At 38.8% G+C, this 20,000-nt stretch overlaps 2 protein-coding genes across 2 annotated transcripts in view; both read left to right on the top strand.

Annotated features, from left to right (window-relative positions):
- Positions 1–9,174, top strand: part of ahdc1 (AT hook, DNA binding motif, containing 1) — a 46,372-nt gene extending 37,198 nt beyond the window's left edge. Inside the window, exon 5 of the mRNA XM_062047220.1 lies at positions 9,145–9,174. The gene's annotated coding sequence lies outside the window, so the exon portion shown is untranslated. The remainder of the gene's footprint in view (positions 1–9,144) is intronic.
- Positions 9,175–9,249: 75 nt separating this feature from the next.
- Positions 9,250–16,035, top strand: LOC133650225 (probable methyltransferase-like protein 24). Its single transcript, XM_062047221.1, has 2 exons — positions 9,250–9,378; positions 15,389–16,035. Exons 1-2 carry the CDS (start codon positions 9,355–9,357, stop codon positions 15,719–15,721), a joined length of 357 nt encoding a protein of 118 aa, XP_061903205.1. The 5' UTR covers positions 9,250–9,354; the 3' UTR covers positions 15,722–16,035.
- The last annotated feature ends 3,965 nt before the right edge of the window (positions 16,036–20,000 follow it).

Here is a 20,000-nt window from a genome sequence, read left to right as displayed (position 1 = left end):
CGGATGATTTGCGGAAAAAGTATTTGTTTTGGTCCTGGCCGTGACACATGGGAAGCAGAATGCACTGTGTGCAAAGCAGGAACGTGTATATCTGTGGCAAATAAAGATCTACAAGCCCATATCGACACTACAAAGCACAAAACAGCTGTGCAGGGCGAGAGCTCGTTTATGACAACCTTTTTCCAAAACACAACATAGAATGTGAGATATAACAGGATAATGCATATATTTGTCATTTGTTTTCAAAACGCTTACAAAAAAGTGGTACCCCAATAATTTACTGTGGGACCCCATTTGTATGATTTGATGGGGTCCCTGGGACCCCATTTTGAAAATTCCTAGCGCCAACACTACTGTCAACATAGGAGAAAAAATGCTTTATTTAAATAAATATATTACTTATGAAGCAAGTTCGAGTATCATTGGCAAATTTTCACCTAGTCCCGGCCTTGGCGTGCTGCCCGCCTTGGCACGCATATATGTGTCCTCTTTTTGGAATTTCAGAATATGGTCAGCCTATATATATATATATATATATATATATATATATATATATATATATATATATATATATATATATATATATATATATATATATATAACCTAACCTGACTCTCGCCGAATCCTTGTAGTTCGCTGAGCTCCACACAAAGATCTGGGAGTTCTCAATAGGAGACGTATTTCAGAAGGCGGGGTCTTGTAAAAAAAATAATTGTATGTGATTGGATAAACCACTCGTCCGTTATCTTGAATGATGCGCTACTTCAACCACTGGCATCCAAATCACGACGCTGATGGGAAATCCAAACCCGGTCGGTAGAAGAGACAAAACATCCTTGCCACCAATAAATGCCTTCAAAACCATTCTCTCTTCATCTTTTAAATAATTAATATTCGATCGATGTCATAAAACAGTTGCAATAGCAGAATCAATGTCAGCACACGACTCCTCGCTCCGTGCCGCCATTGTTGTTAGAATCAAACAGTCCCTTCGGCGCTACGTCACATCTATGAAATCCTGCCCGGCGATCCCGATTGGTTCATTCTTTTTTGCTATCTTGAAGGAGTTTGCAATGCCTTCGAGCCCAGACCCTTGTGTGGAGCTCAGCAAACTACAAGGATCTGGCGAGAGTCAGGTTAGGGCTATATAAATAAACATTGATTGATTGATTGATTGATTGATATATATGACCTCCACCGCCTCAAATTTGTTGAGGTGATTTTTGCCACAATTTGTGTTACAAAAATAGCCAATACCGGACGCCAGGTGAATACGTGTTTGTGACAACATTTCTCGGTGAGTATTTTGAGACACATTACTTGTTTTTCTTCGTAATTTCACTATTTAATCTTCTTGCAGACTATCTCCTTTCAGAAGTGAAACGTATTACAGTAGCTAAACCAGCAGGTATTTGCTCTTGGATACTCTTCATTTGTTTGCCAGGTAAGTAAGCATGAGAACAAAAATACTACAATAAATTAAAATGTGTGTTAGTGAAAAGGTAGGGATGATACTCGAAACCGGTTTTCCCGGTTGTTCGATAAGAAAAGAACCGAGTCCTCGGACTCGAATCCCTTTTTGAGAACCGGTACCCGTTATCGAGACCACTATAGTAAAGAAAAAGAGTTGGTTCTTTATTCGAATCCCTCGGAACGAATCCCGTCCCGACCAGAATGCCCCTTGAGACATCACAAGAATTTACGTCACGTAGCTCAGTCATTAGGCGCAGATAGGGAAAGCACGAAAAACAATGGAATAATAAAGTTCAAAACAAAAGGTAAAATCCAATGAATAACTTTACTGAGAGATTTGAGCAGGGTACAAACACATGACGAACACTTTTACGACCAACCGGAAACATAGCAACCAGGCTAGCAACGCACCTCCTTTACGGCAGCTGTCACAACGTTCTTAAAGCAACCGCAGCACATACATATATATACAACATATATGACATCTCCCTTTTTTAACTTTTGTTTTTCTTTCCTTGTAAACAAAACAAAATCACACTGTATATGTGTTGTCTGTCTAATTATAAATAATGCAGACGAGGCGTGTTGGCTGAGTTCTTGACGTTTACTTTCACGGGTGACGACATGCAACAACACTTTTCGGGGCTACCACGCATGCTCGTCACTCCCGTTGCATGCTGGGTAGTGTAGTTGTTATTTTCCCTTGCTCATAACATCACATCTTTCCCCCTATAAAGAAAGATTTTAATTTAATAAAGTGTATTTCTTTTTTTAGCTTTAACTTTTCATTTTTTAGCATTGTAACCACATTTGCAAACAACTTTTCTCTTCATAGAATTTTCTTTCAATAAAGAAATAAAGTGCAAAAATGTCAAAGCATCATAACAAACCGTTATGTCAAATAGCAGCAGAAGTGCACTTTTTGGAGAGCTGTATTATTTTCAGTTTTGTGCCCAAGGGACTGATTTTATTTAACACTATATTATTATTTATACACCTATAGTGATCACAGAGACAGGTTGTTTTTGTGTTACTGTATATATTTGTTTTTATGAAAAATCCCACTTAATATACTTTGGGTAACAACAGTCAATATTTATTTATTTTATTTTATTTTTTTAGGGGCGTAACAGTCAATATTTATTTATTTATTAGATTTTATTTTTTTCTTATATAATAAAAGTGAGCTTTTGTTAAACCAAATATTGTGTGTTTTTTTCCATATACAACAACCTATCTGGACTCGTTAAGAGAATCGATAAGGAATCGGTTCGATAAGAGGATTCGATAATGGGCTCGAACTCGATAATTTCTTATCAAACATCATCCTTATGAAAAGGTACAATAAAAGTTATGTACTGTTCATATCTTTGTAAGGGGGTAATCTTACATAATCTGCAAAGGATCAAGTATTTTCATTTAGTGTATATGCACAAAAGTTGTATCGATACTAAATCATTGGTATTTTTTTGGCTTTTCCGGTTCACCCTCGCTCAGCAACAAATGATGATGGAAGTGTGTGAGTGTGGCGTACCTCAGCTTCAAAACACAACTCATACGTGCCTGCTTTGCCAGGAAAAGTGGTTACGTGAGAGTTTAGTCACTGCCATTGTACTGCTACATCATTCGTGTGTGCGGGGAAAGACGCAGCCCAGCCAGTGGAAATAGATATGTCATCACAACATCCGGTTTCAGTAAGCAATGTATTTTTTCGGCGGCCAAATTTTCGGTTCGGTCCATCATTAATCAACAGTGTTGGGACTTTGTAACACGTTACTGTAACGCCGTTACTTTTGGCAGTAAATAGTAATCTGACGCGTTATTTTTTATATTCAGTAACTCAGTTACCGTTCCTACATGATGCGTTACTGATACTGCGTTATTTTACGTTATTTTTTATGTAGTATCGGCTAGAAACTGAGAAGATCTGGGTGTGTTTTATTGGAGCGTTGCAGAAGAGGCGACAAGGAAGAGGCGCGCTGTATGTGTGTGTGTGGGAGGGGGCGTGTCTGTGTTTACTAACAAGACGTGGCGAAGCCCGAAGGCGGGTTTCTTAACATGGAGATATTCTCACTACTTTTCTTTAGTCGACCACAAAGAAAAGAACATTTTAGTTAAATGTAAATCTTAGCAGGTCAGTGTAGTCATGTGTGACGTCACACGTGTGGTAAAGAGGAGCCCCTGCTGCTCCAGGAATGTGCCTCGTCCATCACGCTCTTTCGCCCCCAGGGACGGCGTGCCGTCCGGGGAGGGGAGGTCTCAGCTGGGGCCTCCGGACTCGTCCCACACACGCAGCAGCAGCGGGGATGCCATGCGGCGGGCCTGCGCACTGCTCCGGCCTGAGGTGGCTCTTCTCCTCGTCCCGCCGCCGCTACTGCTCGCTCTCCAGCTCGGTGTGTTTGCGCTGCGACTGGCCGGAGGCGCCGTTGCCGGCCAGGGCTAGCGTGAGGCCGCGGTGGCTTTGTCCGTCATGAGCATCGAGCCTGGGCAGAGATCTCGCAGGGACCGGACGCCGGTGGAAACGGAGGAGGTCGCGCGAGCCAACGAGAACGAGTTGCTTTCGCTGCAGGTATGTGGAAGTATTGCGAGAGAACGCGATGCTCAGGTAACATGTTCATTGCATGAATGATTGAAATAGACATTCAGTAATATCTACAATTGTATTCTATTGTGCCTCACAATACGAAGGTCCTGAGTAGTCCTGAGTTCAATCCCGGGCTCGAGATCTTTCTGTGTGGAGTTTGCATGTTCTCCCCGTGACTGCGTGGGTACTCTGGCTTCCTCCCCCCTCCAAAGACATGCACCTGGGGATAGGCCCCTCCCACCTCCAAAGACATGCACCTGGGGATAGGTTGATTGGCAACACTAAAATGGTCCCTAGTGTGTGAATGTGAGTGTGAATGTTGTCTGTCTATCTGTGTTGGCCCTGTACTGAAAAAAGTCAGTGTTCAAAAACAAGAAAAAAAAAATACAAAAATGAGCTGCCATATTTATTATTGGGGGGGGGGGGTCTAGCAGGGGGTGTATATTGTAGCGTCCCGGCAGAGTTAGTGCTGCAAGGGGTTCTGGGTATTTGTTCTGTTGTGTTACGGTGCGGATATTCTCCCGAAGTGTTTGTCATTCTTGTTTGGTGTGGGTTCACAGTGTGGCACATATTTGTAACAGTGTTAAAGTTGTTTATACGGTCACCCTCAGTGTGACCTGTATGGCCGCTGACCAAGTATGCCTTGCATTCACTTTTGTGTGTGTGAAAAGCCGTAGATATTATGTGAATGAGACGGCACGCAAATGCAGTGCCTTTAAGGTTTATTGGCGCTCTTTACTTTTCCCTACGTCCGTGTACACAGCGGCGTTTTAAAAAGGCATACATTTTACTTTTTGAAACCGATACCAATCATTTTGAAACCGATACCAATCATTTTGAAACCAATACCGATCATTTCCGATATTACATTTTAAAGCATTTATCGGGCGATAATATCGGCAGTCCGATATTATCGGACATCCCTAACCTGAGCTAATCATATCCTGCCTGGCTCTCTCACTGATGTCACTTGGTAACAGGCACCGCCTCTTAAAGACACTCAAAAACACTCCGCTTTCATGACACATCACATATTTTTGTTTTTTTTCCCCATTTATTAAAGTAACGCAATAATTACTTTCGCTTGTAATTAATTACATTTAATTAACGTAGTTCAGTCACTAATTCGATGTATTTTTTGGCAAAGTAACAAGTAGCTATAATTATTTTTTTAAAGTAGTTTTCCCAACGCTGCTAGTATTTTTTTTTACAGAGAAATGACCCCTTTGACTCTCACATTTTATTATGTCGACCATGTTTAGTAAAAAGAAGAACCCCGCTGGACCAGAACTTGATGAGTTGGTCCACATAAATGTTAGTATTCCAGTAGGTTCCACTGTAGGAGTATTAGTTTTTTCCCTGGTGCCTTTTATTGTTTATATTTTCAGCGTGGCTTTTTATTTAGACAATATGCCATTAAGGGCCGTTAAAAAAAACGCTGCACTTTGAGCCCCCCCAGGGGTGTAAGAAGTGACGGAAACTGAAACTGACCTGATGAGGGGTCGCTGAGGTGTTTGGTTTTGGCCACGTGTCACCTCAAGCAGCCCCCGTGCCTGATCTCCCCCTTCAAACCTTGTTTTTCTACTCAAGGCTAAACTCTGACTCATTCCCCAACTCTTTGTTGTGTTGCCATGGTGACCACATAGCTCAGTTTGTGTGTGAGGGGGGTGTTAATTGCGATGGTATATCACAGTACTGCCTCAGGCAGGCGTGTCTCATGTATAGGACTTGGGTCACAACCTTTGACCTGAGCACTCCCACACACACATTACTGTCATTCCTCTACAGCAGGGATGTCAAACTCATTTTCTTTGAGAGCCACATTGCAGTTATGGCTGCCATGTAACACCCAATAATGTATGAATTTGCCTCTGGATTTCATTATTAATTGTGTGAAAGCTCCAAAGCTTTCACACACGTTTTTTTAAAATCTTCTTCTTCTTCTCCAGACTGTGGCGCGCTCTACCTTCCACATTTTTCACCCGATTCAAACCGTTCCAACTTCAAACTGTTCAGCCCATTCGGGAATCGCGGGCTTTTCCTTGACAAATTCCAAAAATTCCCATATTTCCCAGAACTCCAGGTTTTCCTGGACATTTTTCCCATTCAAAATTAACTGGCCATTTTTCCAACATTTCCACATTTTTCAACCGATTCAAACCATTCCACCTTCAACACATTCCATCATCCTGGAATTTTAAATTACATGTTTTCCAAGTTTTAAAAAAATTCCAGGATTTTCCAGAATTCCTGGTTTTCCGTAAGCCCTATTTCCACCCTTTTTTCTGGCGACTACTCCTTTCACAATTTTCAATGCATTTCAACCGTTCCACCGTCAAAACATTTCTCTTAATCAAGACAAAAAACAAAGTTGTTTTTTGAACTGGAAAAATTCCCGCTTTTCCCGAAATTCCAGGAATTCCGTAAGGAATTCTCAATTCAACATGTTCTACTTCAACATTTCTCGACCGATTGGAAAAATTCCAACACCAACCATTTCCACTCATTCAGACTAGAAATGTCCGATAATGGCTTTTTTGCCGATATTCCGATATTGTCCAACTCTTAATTACTGATTCCGATATCAACCGATAGCGATATATACAGTCGTGGAATTAACACATTATTATGCCTAATTTTGTTGTGATGCCCCGCTGGATGCATTAAACAATGTAACAAGGTTTTCAAAAATAAATCAACTCAAGTTATGGAAAAAAAATGCCAACATGGCACTGCCATATTTATTATTGAAGTCACAAAGTGCATTATTTTTTTTTAAATGCCTCAAAACAGCAGCTTGGTATTTGGGACATGCTCTCCCTGAGAAAGCATGAGGAGGTTGAGGTGGGCAGGGATGGGGGGGCATCAACACCCGTGGGATGGGTATTTGTTCTGTTGTGTTACGGTGCGGATGTTCTCCCGAAATGTGTTTGTCATTCTTGTTTGGTGTGGGTTCACAGTGTGGCGCATATTTGTAACAGTGTTAAAGTTGTTTATACGCTCACCCTCAGTGTGACCTGTATGGCTGTTGACCAAGTATGCCTTGCATTCACTTGTGTGTGTGAAAAGCCGTAGATATTATGTGATTGGGCCGGCACGCAAAGGCAGTGCCTTTAAGGTTTATTGGCGCTCTGTACTTCTCCCTACGTCCGTGTACACAGCGGCGTTTTAAAAAGTCATACATTTTACTTTTTGAAACCGATACCGATAATTTCCGAAATATTACATTTATCAGCCGATAATATCGGCAGTCCAATATTACTGCACATCTCTAATTCAGACCTTTCAAGTTTTTTACAATTTTCAAAAAAATTCCTGCTTTTCCAGAAATCCCCAAATTTTTGGGAAATTCCCATTGAAATCAATGGTATATTTTTCAAAGTTCCACAACTCCCACATTTTTCATCTGATTCAAACCGTTCCAACTTCAAAATATTCAGCCGGTTTGGGAATTGCGTGCTCTACTTCAACAATTCTAAAAAAAAAAATCCAGGATTTCAGTTTAACTTCAGCATTGGAGCATTCACACGCAATTCCTTCAGGAATTAATAATAATAATAATAATGGATTAGATTTTTTATAGCACTTTTCTATTAGCACTCCAGTGTTTCCCATAAACTGCCAAGATACCTGTGGCGGTGGGGGCGTGGCTATGGGCGTGGTCACCATGACATCATCGAGTAATTTGCATAATTTACTACAATGATATGATTTTCTCTAAAAAGGCTCAAAAAATGTATACTTACTAATTAATAATTACAGTTTTGTTTTAAACGTCCATCCATCCATCCATTTTACAATATAATTACAACACTTTATGTACATATTTATATACAGATTTGAACAATAAGTTATTCACTGAAATATATTTATTAATTGTGGTTTTACAAAAAATATATCTTATAAAATATAAAAGCTAAAATGTCCCTTAAAGCTCTGCCCCTTTAATTAGTGCATACTAAATAATTTAACTTTAGCCTACTACTACAACCATATTATTTACCAGCAACATAAAGTGAAACAGAGGCAGAGGTGTCCTGCCACAGTCAGTAACAAATAAACAGAAAACAGTAGTGGTCAAATACAAATAAGGCAACAAGAGAAGTATCCTACACTTCTCTTTTGTAAAGTAAATCTGAACAGCCTATATGGGCATCTGCATCAACTTTATGATTTGTCTGAGAAGCTGGACAGGACAAAAAATATATATATATATTTATTTATTTTTTTAATTTGTGGCGGACGTAATTCTTTCGTGGCGGGCCACAAATAAATGAATGTGTGGGAAACACTGCACTCACAAAGAAGTGGGAACCCATCCTTCACTCACACCTGGTGGTGGTAAGCTACATTTGTAGCCACAGCTGCCCTGGGGTAGACTGATGGAAGCGAGGCTGCCAGTTTGCGCCTACGGCCCCTCCGACCACCACCTATCATTCATTCACCAGTGTGAGCGGCACCGGGGGCAAGGGTGAAGTGTCCTGCCCAAGGACACAAAGGCAGCGATTTGTCCGTGGGACAAATTTTCAAGCGTTGACCGGTCCGCAGTTACAAAAAGGTTGGGGACCACTGCTGTAAAAAGTAAGATTGAAAACTGAAAATTAGTTTGAAAACTGAAAGATCTAGAACTGAATGAAAAAAAATGTACTGAAAAAAATAACATTTGAAAAAAAATCTGCGAATATTCCGCCATAATCCACAAATACGTGTTGACTGTGTACTTTCAGCCAGAATATTATCACAACATCATGTGCAATGAATGATGGACATAATTCACTTTTCGACTGACAGGAGCCTCCTTCACGGGGCCCCCAAAGGTCATCTTCCACTTTGCTCCAACTCATTGTTCATGCCAGAAATGCTGCTTCCTCACTTCTTCTTGTGGCGCGGCCTCCAGGTGAACTGCTCCAGGGCGCTCCTGCCGGGTCAGGTTCAGGCCTCCTGCAGCCTGGCCTCTCTGGCTGCTGTGTGCCGAGGAATGGCTGCTCCCCACTGCAGACGCGCCCTGCGTTGCCTACTCCTTCAGGTGTGTGTGTGTGTGCGTGGACTCCAATAAATAATTGAAGGTGTGTTTCTCTCGCCCCCAGCCTGGACGGGGGAGACGCCGACTTCCTAAAGACGGTGTCGGGGCTGGGCTGCCAAGTCCACAGCTTTGATCCCGCCGGTGGCGATGCGTCCGGTGGTCGCCGTGGCAACAGCTGGGCCGGTCGCCACGGCGACGCAACGCGCCGCCACAGGATGTGGCCGGAGTGGCGAGGAGGCGCAAGGCCAGCGTGTCGCAAACGCTGGCGGACATCATGGCGACGCTGGGACACCCAGTAGTAAGACGCACCTGCACACACCTGTCGCAATCAGCACGCTGCAGACTGGCATGTTCCTATAGCAACAGGGCTCTGCGCCGTCTGGAGCTGCCATGGCAACAGTTAAAGACAGACAGCGGAGGCTCAGTTACACCCAATGGCCACAAGGGGGAGCGACAACCACGCTGTGGTCCATTACAGGGGTGTCCAAACTTTTTCCACTGAGGGCAGCATGCAGGGGCCATTTTGATAGCAATACATAAGATTTATTTTTTCCTTTAGAACTCCCTCTCAAGTCATAAAAATGAGTCATATATTTATAGTTATTCAACACTTAAATCTCTCAATCAACTTCCTTCTCTTTTATGTTTTTTGCCCTTTTTGTCAAAGAAAAGACAGTTTTTTATGTCCATCCATCCATCCATCCATTTTCTACCGTTTGTCCCTTTCGGGGTCGCGGGGGGTGCTGGAGCCTATCTCAACTGCATTCGGGCGGAAGGCGGGGTACACCCTGGACAAGTCGCCACCTCATCACAGGGCCAACACAGATAGACAGACAACATTCACACTCACATTCATGTCAAATACATAAAATATGCAATATTTTCCCCCAAATAATATCAACGTAAATTATTTGATGTGAAGTAATTGGAGCCTTAAATAGGTCAATAATTCATAATATTGATTTTAATTCATGATTATTTTTTGAGCAATGACAGTTTTAAAAAAAATCCCACAAAAATGATTGGGGACCGGTAAGGGCCACACTCTTAAAAGTGGTAAAAATAAGTCATACATTATTTTTTATTTTATTTTCCACAATTAAGTCTCAAGATCAACTTCAGATCTATCCTTCGATTATTAGTTTTAATTATAGTTTTATGTTTTTTTTTTAAATCCCACAAAAATGATTGGGGTAAGGGCCCCACCCAGAAAAGTGTTAAAAATAAGTAATACATTATTTATTTATTTTAAATTTTCAACACTTTTTTTCTCAAGAAAGGCCCTTAGCGGTGGGACCGCTAAGGGCCCCACCCAGAAAAGTGGTACAAATAAGTCATACATTTTTTTTTATTTTTTTTTAAGCACTTAAGTCTCAAGATCAACTTCAGATCTATCCTTCGATTATAAGTTTTAATTATTGTTTTATGTTTGTGTTTGTTTTATTGCCTTTTTATCAAAGAAAAGCCATTTCTTATGGCAAATACATAAAATATGCAATATTTTCCCAAAATAATGTCAATGTAAATTTGATGTGAAATAATTGGAGCCTTAAATAGGCCAATAATTCATAATAACATTGATTTTAATTCATTATTATTTTTAGAGCAATGACAGTTTAAAAAAAATCACACTTAAATTCTTGGGTAAGGGCCCCACCCAGAAAAGTATTAAAATAAGTCATGCATTATTTTTTTTATTTTTTTTTAACACTTAATTCTCAAGATTAACTTCAGCTCTATAATTTGATTATAAGTTTTAATTATCGTTTTATGTTTTTGTTTGTTTTATGCCCTTTTTGCCAAAGAAAAACACAAAATATTTTCCTCTGAAAAAATTTCAAAGTGGAATATTTGATGTGAAGTAATAATAATAATAATAGGTCAATAATTCATAACATAATTGATTATTATTTATTTTTTTATTTTTATTTTTTTTGAGCAATGACATGTTAAAAAGTCCCACTAAAATAAACATAAAAGTGTTGAATAAGTGATACATTATTTTTTTTACCCTCAACACTTCAGTGTCTAGATCAGCGTTTCTCAAAGTGTGGGGCGCGCCCCACTGGTGGGGAATAGAGACATGACAGGTGGGGCGCGAGGAACGGGAGGAAATTTCACTTTACTTTTTTTTTTTTTTTAAATTATATTCTTAGATTTATTTTTTTTACTATGCTTTCATTTTCTATACACACTGTAAATCACTTTGTGATTCTGTCTGTGGAAACCGCTATATAAATAAATGTAAATTACTTATTTTTCCTGTAGACTTTAAATTTCTAGGTAGGAGCGCAAGTTTGACAGAGATAGCAACAGTAACTAATGGGGGCGGGGCTAAGCGGAAGCTCTCTGAATGGCGAGTCACTGTGCGAGGATTTGCTGTTTTGCAAATACATAAAAAATAGAGCCACTGCTGATGAGCTGTTCGAGATAATGGACAGTTTCCTCAAAGAACACAACCTTAAATGGGAAAACTGTGTGGGCTTTTGCTCTGATGGCGCACAGACCATGGCAGGGTAAAGAAACGGGCTGCAGGCTCTAATAAAGAGGGTTGCGCCAAATGCGCATTGGACACACTGTGTGTCATTCACCGGGAAGCACTCGCGTCAAGCCAGCTCAGCCCCGAACTCAATGAGGTTTTAACAGTGGCAGTGTCAAGCATGCAACCCCGATTTGAAAAGCTGTGCAGTGCAAAACAGGCTCATTGCAGCCACTAATGCTGGAGTACTGTAAAACTCATGTTCACTTGCAGGGGCGCCGAAAAGGGGGGGTAAAGGAGACGGATTCTAGGGGCCCATGATGGAGGGGGGCCCAGAGAGGTCCCTAATGATGATGAAATTATAATACAGAAAAAATAATGACACTAAGTTATTAACTAACATATAATCACACATGTTTTATTTTCCATGTCCTGGTAACAATACCTTTATTTGTTTTGGAAGCATCAACACCTGCAGGGCCCTCCCTTCCCCCCCCCCCCTCTATTTACGTAAAATGGTTCAGTCCGACTGGATCAGCTGCAGGTAGAGCAGACGATTTGTCACAGACAGCGCCACAGCGGGCAAAGCGGAGGGGACAGCAGTATGCCTCAAAAATCAGGCAGCCAAAAAATAAAGGAAAATAAAATAAGAGAGGAGAAGGAGTTGAAGGGTCGACAATATGTCACCCAATATTTCTCAAAAAAAGGTGGGTTTGTTAGTTGTGGTGGAAAGTTATGCATATTAACTTTGTCCCTGTCTGTGGTAATAAGCTAGCTCACTTTTCTCACCATGTTAGCTCAAGAAAACTCTGGATTTTTACATTTTACTGCTATATTAGTTAAATAATCAATCCAGTCAAACATTTATCAAGCTGTTCTTATTCAATAATAGTTGATCTCCCCGCTGTCAAAATGACGCCTCATTCTGAACAGAGTCAAGTGCACCAACAGCAGCAGCAGCTGTCTGTCAGCCCCCAAGTCCCCCTGCCCCTGAATCAGCCCCAGTGCCCCCACATGAGGAAGGAGGTGAGCAGCTGTGTGTGTTGAAATAATATAATACAAAATATAATACATTTTACCACAGTCTCAAGAATCAGTGGTGCAGCAAATAAATGACTCAAAATTAATTCCATTGTATTCAGAATACCATTAAAATGCATAATTGTATGTAAAATAGCATCAAAAAATGTTGCCGCTGTGTTGGGGGCCCTGTAAAGATTCTTTTCATGGGGCCCAAAATCCCTAGCGGCGCCCCTGTTCACTCGCTCTGTCTTGCCAAAATGCACAGCTCCTCCTTTTTTTTTGCAAAGATTGCAAAGTGGCACTTTTATTTTATTTATTATTACGCATCAAGTTATTTGATTTATTATTGAACTTGAAGCAAGTTAAAACTCTTTTATTTTATTTATTATTGAACTTGATGCAAGTTATAACACTTTTATTTGATTTATTATTGAACTTGATGCAAGTTATAACAATTTTTTTGATTTATTATTGAACTTGATGCAAGTTATAACACTTTTGATTTATTATTGAACTTGATGCAAGTTATAACACTTTTGTTTTATTTATTATTGAACTTGATGCAAGTTATTTGATTTATTATTGAACTTGATGCAAGTTATAACACTTTTGTTTTATTTATTATTGAACTTGATGCAAGTTATAACACTTTTGTTTTATTTATTATTGAACTTGATGCAAGTTCTTTGATTTATTATTGAACTTGATGCAAGTTATTTGATTTATTATTGAACTTGATGCAAGTTATACCACAGCTGCACAGTTATTTTATTTATTATTGAACTTGATGTTATTTTATGTTATTGAGTTTGAATGTATACAACTTGATGTTACTTGATGTTCAATAAATTTGAAAATGTTAAGCTTGGCATTAGCGTTCTGTTGGGGCAGGTGGGGCTTGAAAACTCCCCCTTGTCCAAAGTGGGGGATGACAAAAAAATTTTGAGAACCACTGGTCTAGATCAACTTCATATCTATTTGTTAATTTTGAATGTCTGATATTTTTGTATGTTTTTTGTTTGTTTTCTGCCCTTTTTGTCAAAGAAATTGTTTTTATATGACAAACACACAAAATATGTAATATTGTCCCCAAAAAAGATTACAAAATGGAATTTTTGATGTGAAGTAATTGGAGCTTTGAATATGTCAATAATTCATAACACTGATTTTGATTCATTATTTTTTTTTTTTAGCAATAGCAGTTTAAAAAAAATAAATCCCGCTAAAATATTTGGGGATCCAAAAGGGCCCCACTCTTAAACGTGTTAAAAAAGGTCAATCTTTTTTTTTTAACATTTTCAACATTTAAGTCTTTTAATCAACTTCATATCTATTTGTTAATTTTAAGTTTGTATAACTTTTTTTTTTGTTTTATGCCCTTTTTGTCAAAGAAAATGTTTTTTTATATGACAAACACACAAAATATGCAATATTTCCCCCAAAAAATATTACAAAGAGTAATGTAAAGTAATTGGAGCCTTGAGTATGTCAATAATTAATCATAGTGATTTTGATTCATTATTATTTTTTTAAGAATTATGGTTTAAAAAGAAAATCCCACTATTATTGGGATCCAAAAGGATAAAAAGTGTTAAATATAAGTCAATCTTTTTTTTACTTTTAACGCTTAAGTCTTCCAATCAACTTCATATCTATTTGTTAATCTTAAGTTTGTATACTTTTTTGGTTTGTTTTATGCCCTTTTTGTCAAAGAAAATGTTTTTGTATGGCAAACACACAAAATATGCAATATTTTCCCACCAAATATTACAAAGTGTAATATTTGATGTGAAGTAATTGGAGCCTTGAATATGTCAATAATTCATAACACTGATTTTGATTCATTATTATTTTTTGAGCGACGACAGTTTAAAAAAAAGAAATCTTGCTAAAATTATTGGGGATCCAAAAGGGCCCCACTCATAAAAGTGTTAAAAATAAGTCAATCTTTTTGCTTTTAACTTTTAACGCTTAAGTCTGTCAATCAACTTCATATCTATTCGTTAATTTTAAATTTGTATTATTATTTTTGTTTGTTTTATGCCCTTTTCGTCATAGAAAATGTTTTTTTTATATGACAAACACACAAAATATGCAATATTTCCCCAAAAAAATATTACAAAATTGTACTCTGGCTTCCTCCCACCTCCAAAGACATGCACCTGGGGATAGGCCCCTCCCACCTCCAAAGACATGCACCTGGGGATAGGCCCCTCCCACCTCCAAAGACATGCACCTGGGGATAGGTTGATTGGCAACACTAAATGGTCCCTAGTGTGTGAATGTTGTCTGTCTATCTGTGTTGGCCCTGTGATGAGGTGGCGACTTGTCCAGGGTGTACCCCACCTTCCGCCCGAATGCAGCTGAGATAGGCTCCAGCACCCCCCGTGACCCCAAAAGGGACAAGTGGTAGAAAATGGATGGATGGAAGTTATTTGAGCCTTGAATATGTCAATAATTCATAACACTGATTTTGATTCATTGTTAGTTTTTAAACATCGACAGTTAAAAAAAAAAAAAAAAAATGCTAAAATTATTGTGGATCCAAAAGGGCCCCACTCATAAAAGTGTTAAAAATAAGTAAATCTTTTCTCTTTTTTTTTTTTTTTACTTTTAACGCTTAGGTCTTTCGATCAACTTCATATCTATTTGTTAATTTTAAGTTTTTATTATTTTTGTTTGTTTTATGCCATGTTTGCTTTTTTATTCCACTTTTTAATGTTTTTTTAGTAGTATTTTTAGAATGGTGGCACTTTGGACACCCCTGCTTTATGATGACGTCATCATCCCTATGTTCCCCCCCCAGGTGCACTTCCTGTACGCCGACCTGCTCAGTGCCGTGTGGCGTGTCTTCCAGAACTGGGTGGAAATGGGGACCTTGCGGCGCATCCATCACCTGGTGGCCAAGGTGCACCTGCACTTGGCGGGGTTCGAGGCGGGCGGGAGCGAGGAGCAGGTGCTCCGCTATTGGTTCAGCGTCCTGCGGGGACTCTGGGCCTTGGGGCGCAGGCTGGTGCACAGCTCCGCGGGCGGGGGGCGCAGCGTCCTGAAGCGCAGCGTGGAGAACGCACGCAGCTACTACACGCTCAGCTGGGTCAACACCAGACTTATTCCTAGCCCCTTCCTGCTCCCTCACTGATAATAACATCATGGCAAATTTACACCGCTCCACTTAGTGGCTTTTATCCCTGGTAGGAAGGGTTGCAAATGTATGTTTTTTAATTTAAAGGCCTACTGAAAGCCACTACTACCGACCACGCAGTCTGATAGTTTATATATCAATGATGAAATCTTAACATTGCAACACATGCCAATACGGCCGGGTTAACTTATAAAGTGCAATTTTAAATTTCCCGGGAAACTTCCGTTTGAAAACGTCTATGTATGATGACGTTTGCGCGTGACGTCAATGGTTGAAACGGAAGTATTCGGACACATTGTATCCCAAAACAAACAGCTCTGTTTTCATCGCAAAATTCCACAGTATTCTGGACATCTGTGTTGGTGAATCTTTTGCAATTTGTTTAATGAACAATGAAGACTGCAAAGAAGAAAGTTGTAGGTGGGATCGGTGTATTAGCGGCTGGCTGCAGCAACACAACCAGGAGGACTTTGAGTCGGATAGCAGACGCGCTATCCGACGCTAGCCGCCGACCGCATCGATGATCGGGTGATCTTTGTCGCGCCGTCGATCGCTGGAACGCAGGTGAGCATGGGTGTTGATGAGCAGATGAGGGCTGGCGTAGGTGGAGCGCTAATGTTTTTATCATAGCTCTGACGAGGTCCCGTAGCTAAATTAGCTTCAATGGCGTCGTTGGCAACAGCATTGCTAGGCTTCGACAGGCAGCACAGCATTAACCGTGTGGTTACAGATCCAGTGTTTGGTTCGGTGTCTCCTGATAGTAGTATTGTTGATCTGCTGTCTATCCTTCCAGTCAGGGGCTTATTTATTTTGTTTCTATCTGCATTTAAGCACGATGCTATCACGTTAGCTCCGTAGCTAAAGTGCTTCACCGATGTATTGTCGTGGAGATAAAAGTCACTGTGAATGTCCATTTCGCGTTCTCGACTCTCATTTTCAAGAGGATATAGTATCCGAGGGGGTTTAAAATACAAATCCGTGATCCACAATAGAAAAAGGAGAGAGTGTGGGATCCAATGAGCCAGCTTGTACCTAAGTTACGGTCAGAGCGAAAAAAGATACGTCCTGCACTGCACTCTAGTCCTTCACTCTCACGTTCCTCATCCACAAATCTTTCATCATGGCTAAAATCATGGGGTAATCGTCGCTTTCTCGGTCCGAATCGCTCTAGCTGCTGGTGTAAACAATGGGGAAATGTGAGGAGCCTTTCAACTTGTGATGTCACGCTACTTCCGGTACAGGCAAGGCTTTTTTTATCAGCGACCAAAAGTTGCGAAATTTGTCGTCGATGTTCTCTACTAAATCCTTTCAGCAAAAATATGGCAATATCGCAAATTGATCAAGTATGACACATAGAATGGATTATCCTCGTTTAAATTTTAAAAAATCATTTCAGTAGGCCTTTAATTAAATAATTTTTTTAATTTTTTTTGGGTCCAAAACATGTATCAAATTAAATAGTATGGAAATCGTTTTATATGAATACAAATGTATGGCGAAAAAATTTGTCAAAATTCCAATGTTGATAGCCTAGGAGCAGGGATTCTCAAACCGTGGTAGGAGGGCTCCATCTAGTGGTACGCCAAAGAATCGCTCGATTAAAGTACAGTGTTTTATCCTCCTGAATTCAAACAGTGTTACTGTTCAAACTGTGTAATGTTACAGTGGCCAAAAAAAGATTACAAAATGGAATATTTAATGTGACGTAATTGGAGCCTTGAATATGTCAATAATTCATTACACTGATTTTGATTCTTTTTTTTTTTTTAGCAATGACAGTTTAAAAAAAAAAAAATCCCGCTATAATATTTGGGGATCCAAAAGGGCCCCACTCATTAAAGTGTTAAAAAAACGGTTGATCTTTTTTTTTTTTACATTTTCAACACTTAAGTCTTTCAATCAACTTCATATCTTGTTTGTTTTATGTCCTTTTTGTCAAAGAACATGTTGTTTTTTATATGAGAAACACACAAAATATTCAATATTTTCCCCCAAAATATTACAAAATGGAATATTTAATGTGACGTAATTGGAGCCTTGAATATGTCAATAATTCATTACACTGATTTTGATTCTTTTTTTTTTTTTTTTAGCAATTACAGTTTCAAAAAAAAATCCTGCTGAAATATTTGGGGATCCAAAAGGGCCTCACTCATAAAAGTGTTAAAAAAAAAAAAAGGTCAATTTTTTTTTTTACATTTTCAACACTTAAGTCTTTCAATCAACTTCATATCTTGTTTGTTTTATGTCCTTTTTGTCAAAGAACATGTTTCTTTATATGAGAAACACACAAAATATGCAATATTTCTCCCAAAAAATATTACAAAGAGTAATATTGGATGTGAAGTAATTGGAGCCTTGAATATGTCAATAATTCATAACAGTGATTTTGATTCATTAATTTTTTTTTAAGAATTATGGTTTAAAAAGAAAATACCACTAACATTATTGGGATGCAAAAGGGCCCCACTTATAAAAGTGTTAAAAATAAGTCAATCTTTTTTCTTTTTTTTTTTACTTTTAAGTCTTTCAATCAACTTCTTATCTATTTGTTAATCTTAAATTTTTATACTTTTTTGGTTTGTTTTATGCCCTTTTTGTCAAAGAAAATGTTTTTTGTATGGCAAACACACAAAATATGCAATACTCTCCCCCAAAATATTACAAAATGGAATATTTAATGTGACGTAATTGGAGCCTTGAATATGTCAATAATTCATAACACCAATTTTGATTCATTATTATATTTTGAGCAATGACAGTTTTTGAAAAAAATGGCACTAAAATTATTGGGGATCCAAGAGGGCCCCACTTATAAAAGTGTTAAAAATAAGTCAGTCTTTTGTTTTTAACTTTTAACGCTTACGTGGCAAAAAAAAAAGGTTTTTAATGATTACTTAGGCCTACCACGCTACTGTATTTTAATGTTGGCCGCTTAGAGAGCCAAGTTTTTCCCCCGAGGTAGTACTTGGTGAGAAAAGTTAGAGAAGCACTGTGCCACAATGGAGACAGAATCTTGCTCAGCACGACAGCACCCTCTAGTGGAGATAGGAGACTTTCTTAAATGAGTAAAGGGAGCCTTATCAAAACATTGTAGTTATTATAACCAATTACACATGAAGACAAAGGGAATGAACAAGAGAAAACCTGATTTAAAAAAATATATATATATTCAATGTATTCACTGGCAACAAGAATGTATTAACGCGGGCCTTTTATATCCAAAAGCTCATAGAGATAATTGCCCATTTAGCATCGCCTCAAACGCTGTCACCGTGACAGATTTACAGCCATGTTTTTAAAACGACCATACTATTTGAGTTTATATGACAGCCGAACATTTTCTGCAAACATATTATGTCTAAATAACATTAGTTTGTTGGTCGTTTTTGTCCATTTATTGTGTTTTGGCTACTTTTTAGATACATGTCCTTAACGGCATAGCAGTTTTGAATTGGCTTCAAATAGATTCTTTAAAAAACTTGGCTAAGTGCTGATTAAATGTTATTGATTGTGAGGAATATAGTGAAAGTGATCATGTATTGATAGTGCTGTATAAAATAGGTCAATAATTGTTTACTACGTGGCAAGTTATTTATTTTGAGGACAATAACAAAATGTTAACTGCTAGTGTAAGTTTATTTCTATGCCAATTTGGCTTTTTGATGGCAGACTTCAATTTTCTTTCCCCTTTGGATATATCAACCTTTCCCCCCCCCCCCCCCCCCCCCCCCCCACATGAACATTGGACATGATCTGGAATATAAACTCATGCCCATTGAACGGAATTGTACAGGTGCCATTTGAAGTCTTTGTTTTCCTTCTAATTGGATTCAAAACTTCTTATTGAACTCTGAAAGAAAAAAAACATTTTTATCTCAAATTTTTTGAGGTCGTGTTTTTGACTAACAGATTTAAAATAACATTTAAAAAAGCCCAGGCAATGGCGATGTGGCCCTAAACAACCATATACACCAGGGGTGTGCAAACTTTTCCCACTGAGGGCCGCACACTGAAAAATGAAAGCATTTTGATATTTTTCACAATATTTATTTTAGTTTTAACCTTTAGGGCTCCCCTCAGGTTTCAGTTATAAAAATGTTTAAACAAATAAGTCTTTTTTTTTTTTATTCAACACTTAAATTTTTAGATCAACAACTCTTCTGGGAAGGCTGTCCACAAGGTTGCGGAGTGTGTTTATAGGAATTTTCTATTCTTCCAAAAGTGCATTGGTGAGGTCACACACTGATGGCCTGGCTCTCAGTCTCCATTCTAA

Source organism: Entelurus aequoreus, linkage group LG05 (assembly GCF_033978785.1).
Source record: "Entelurus aequoreus isolate RoL-2023_Sb linkage group LG05, RoL_Eaeq_v1.1, whole genome shotgun sequence".
Classification (NCBI taxonomy): domain Eukaryota; kingdom Metazoa; phylum Chordata; class Actinopteri; order Syngnathiformes; family Syngnathidae; genus Entelurus; species Entelurus aequoreus.
This window is presented reverse-complemented; position numbering and strand designations above follow the sequence as displayed.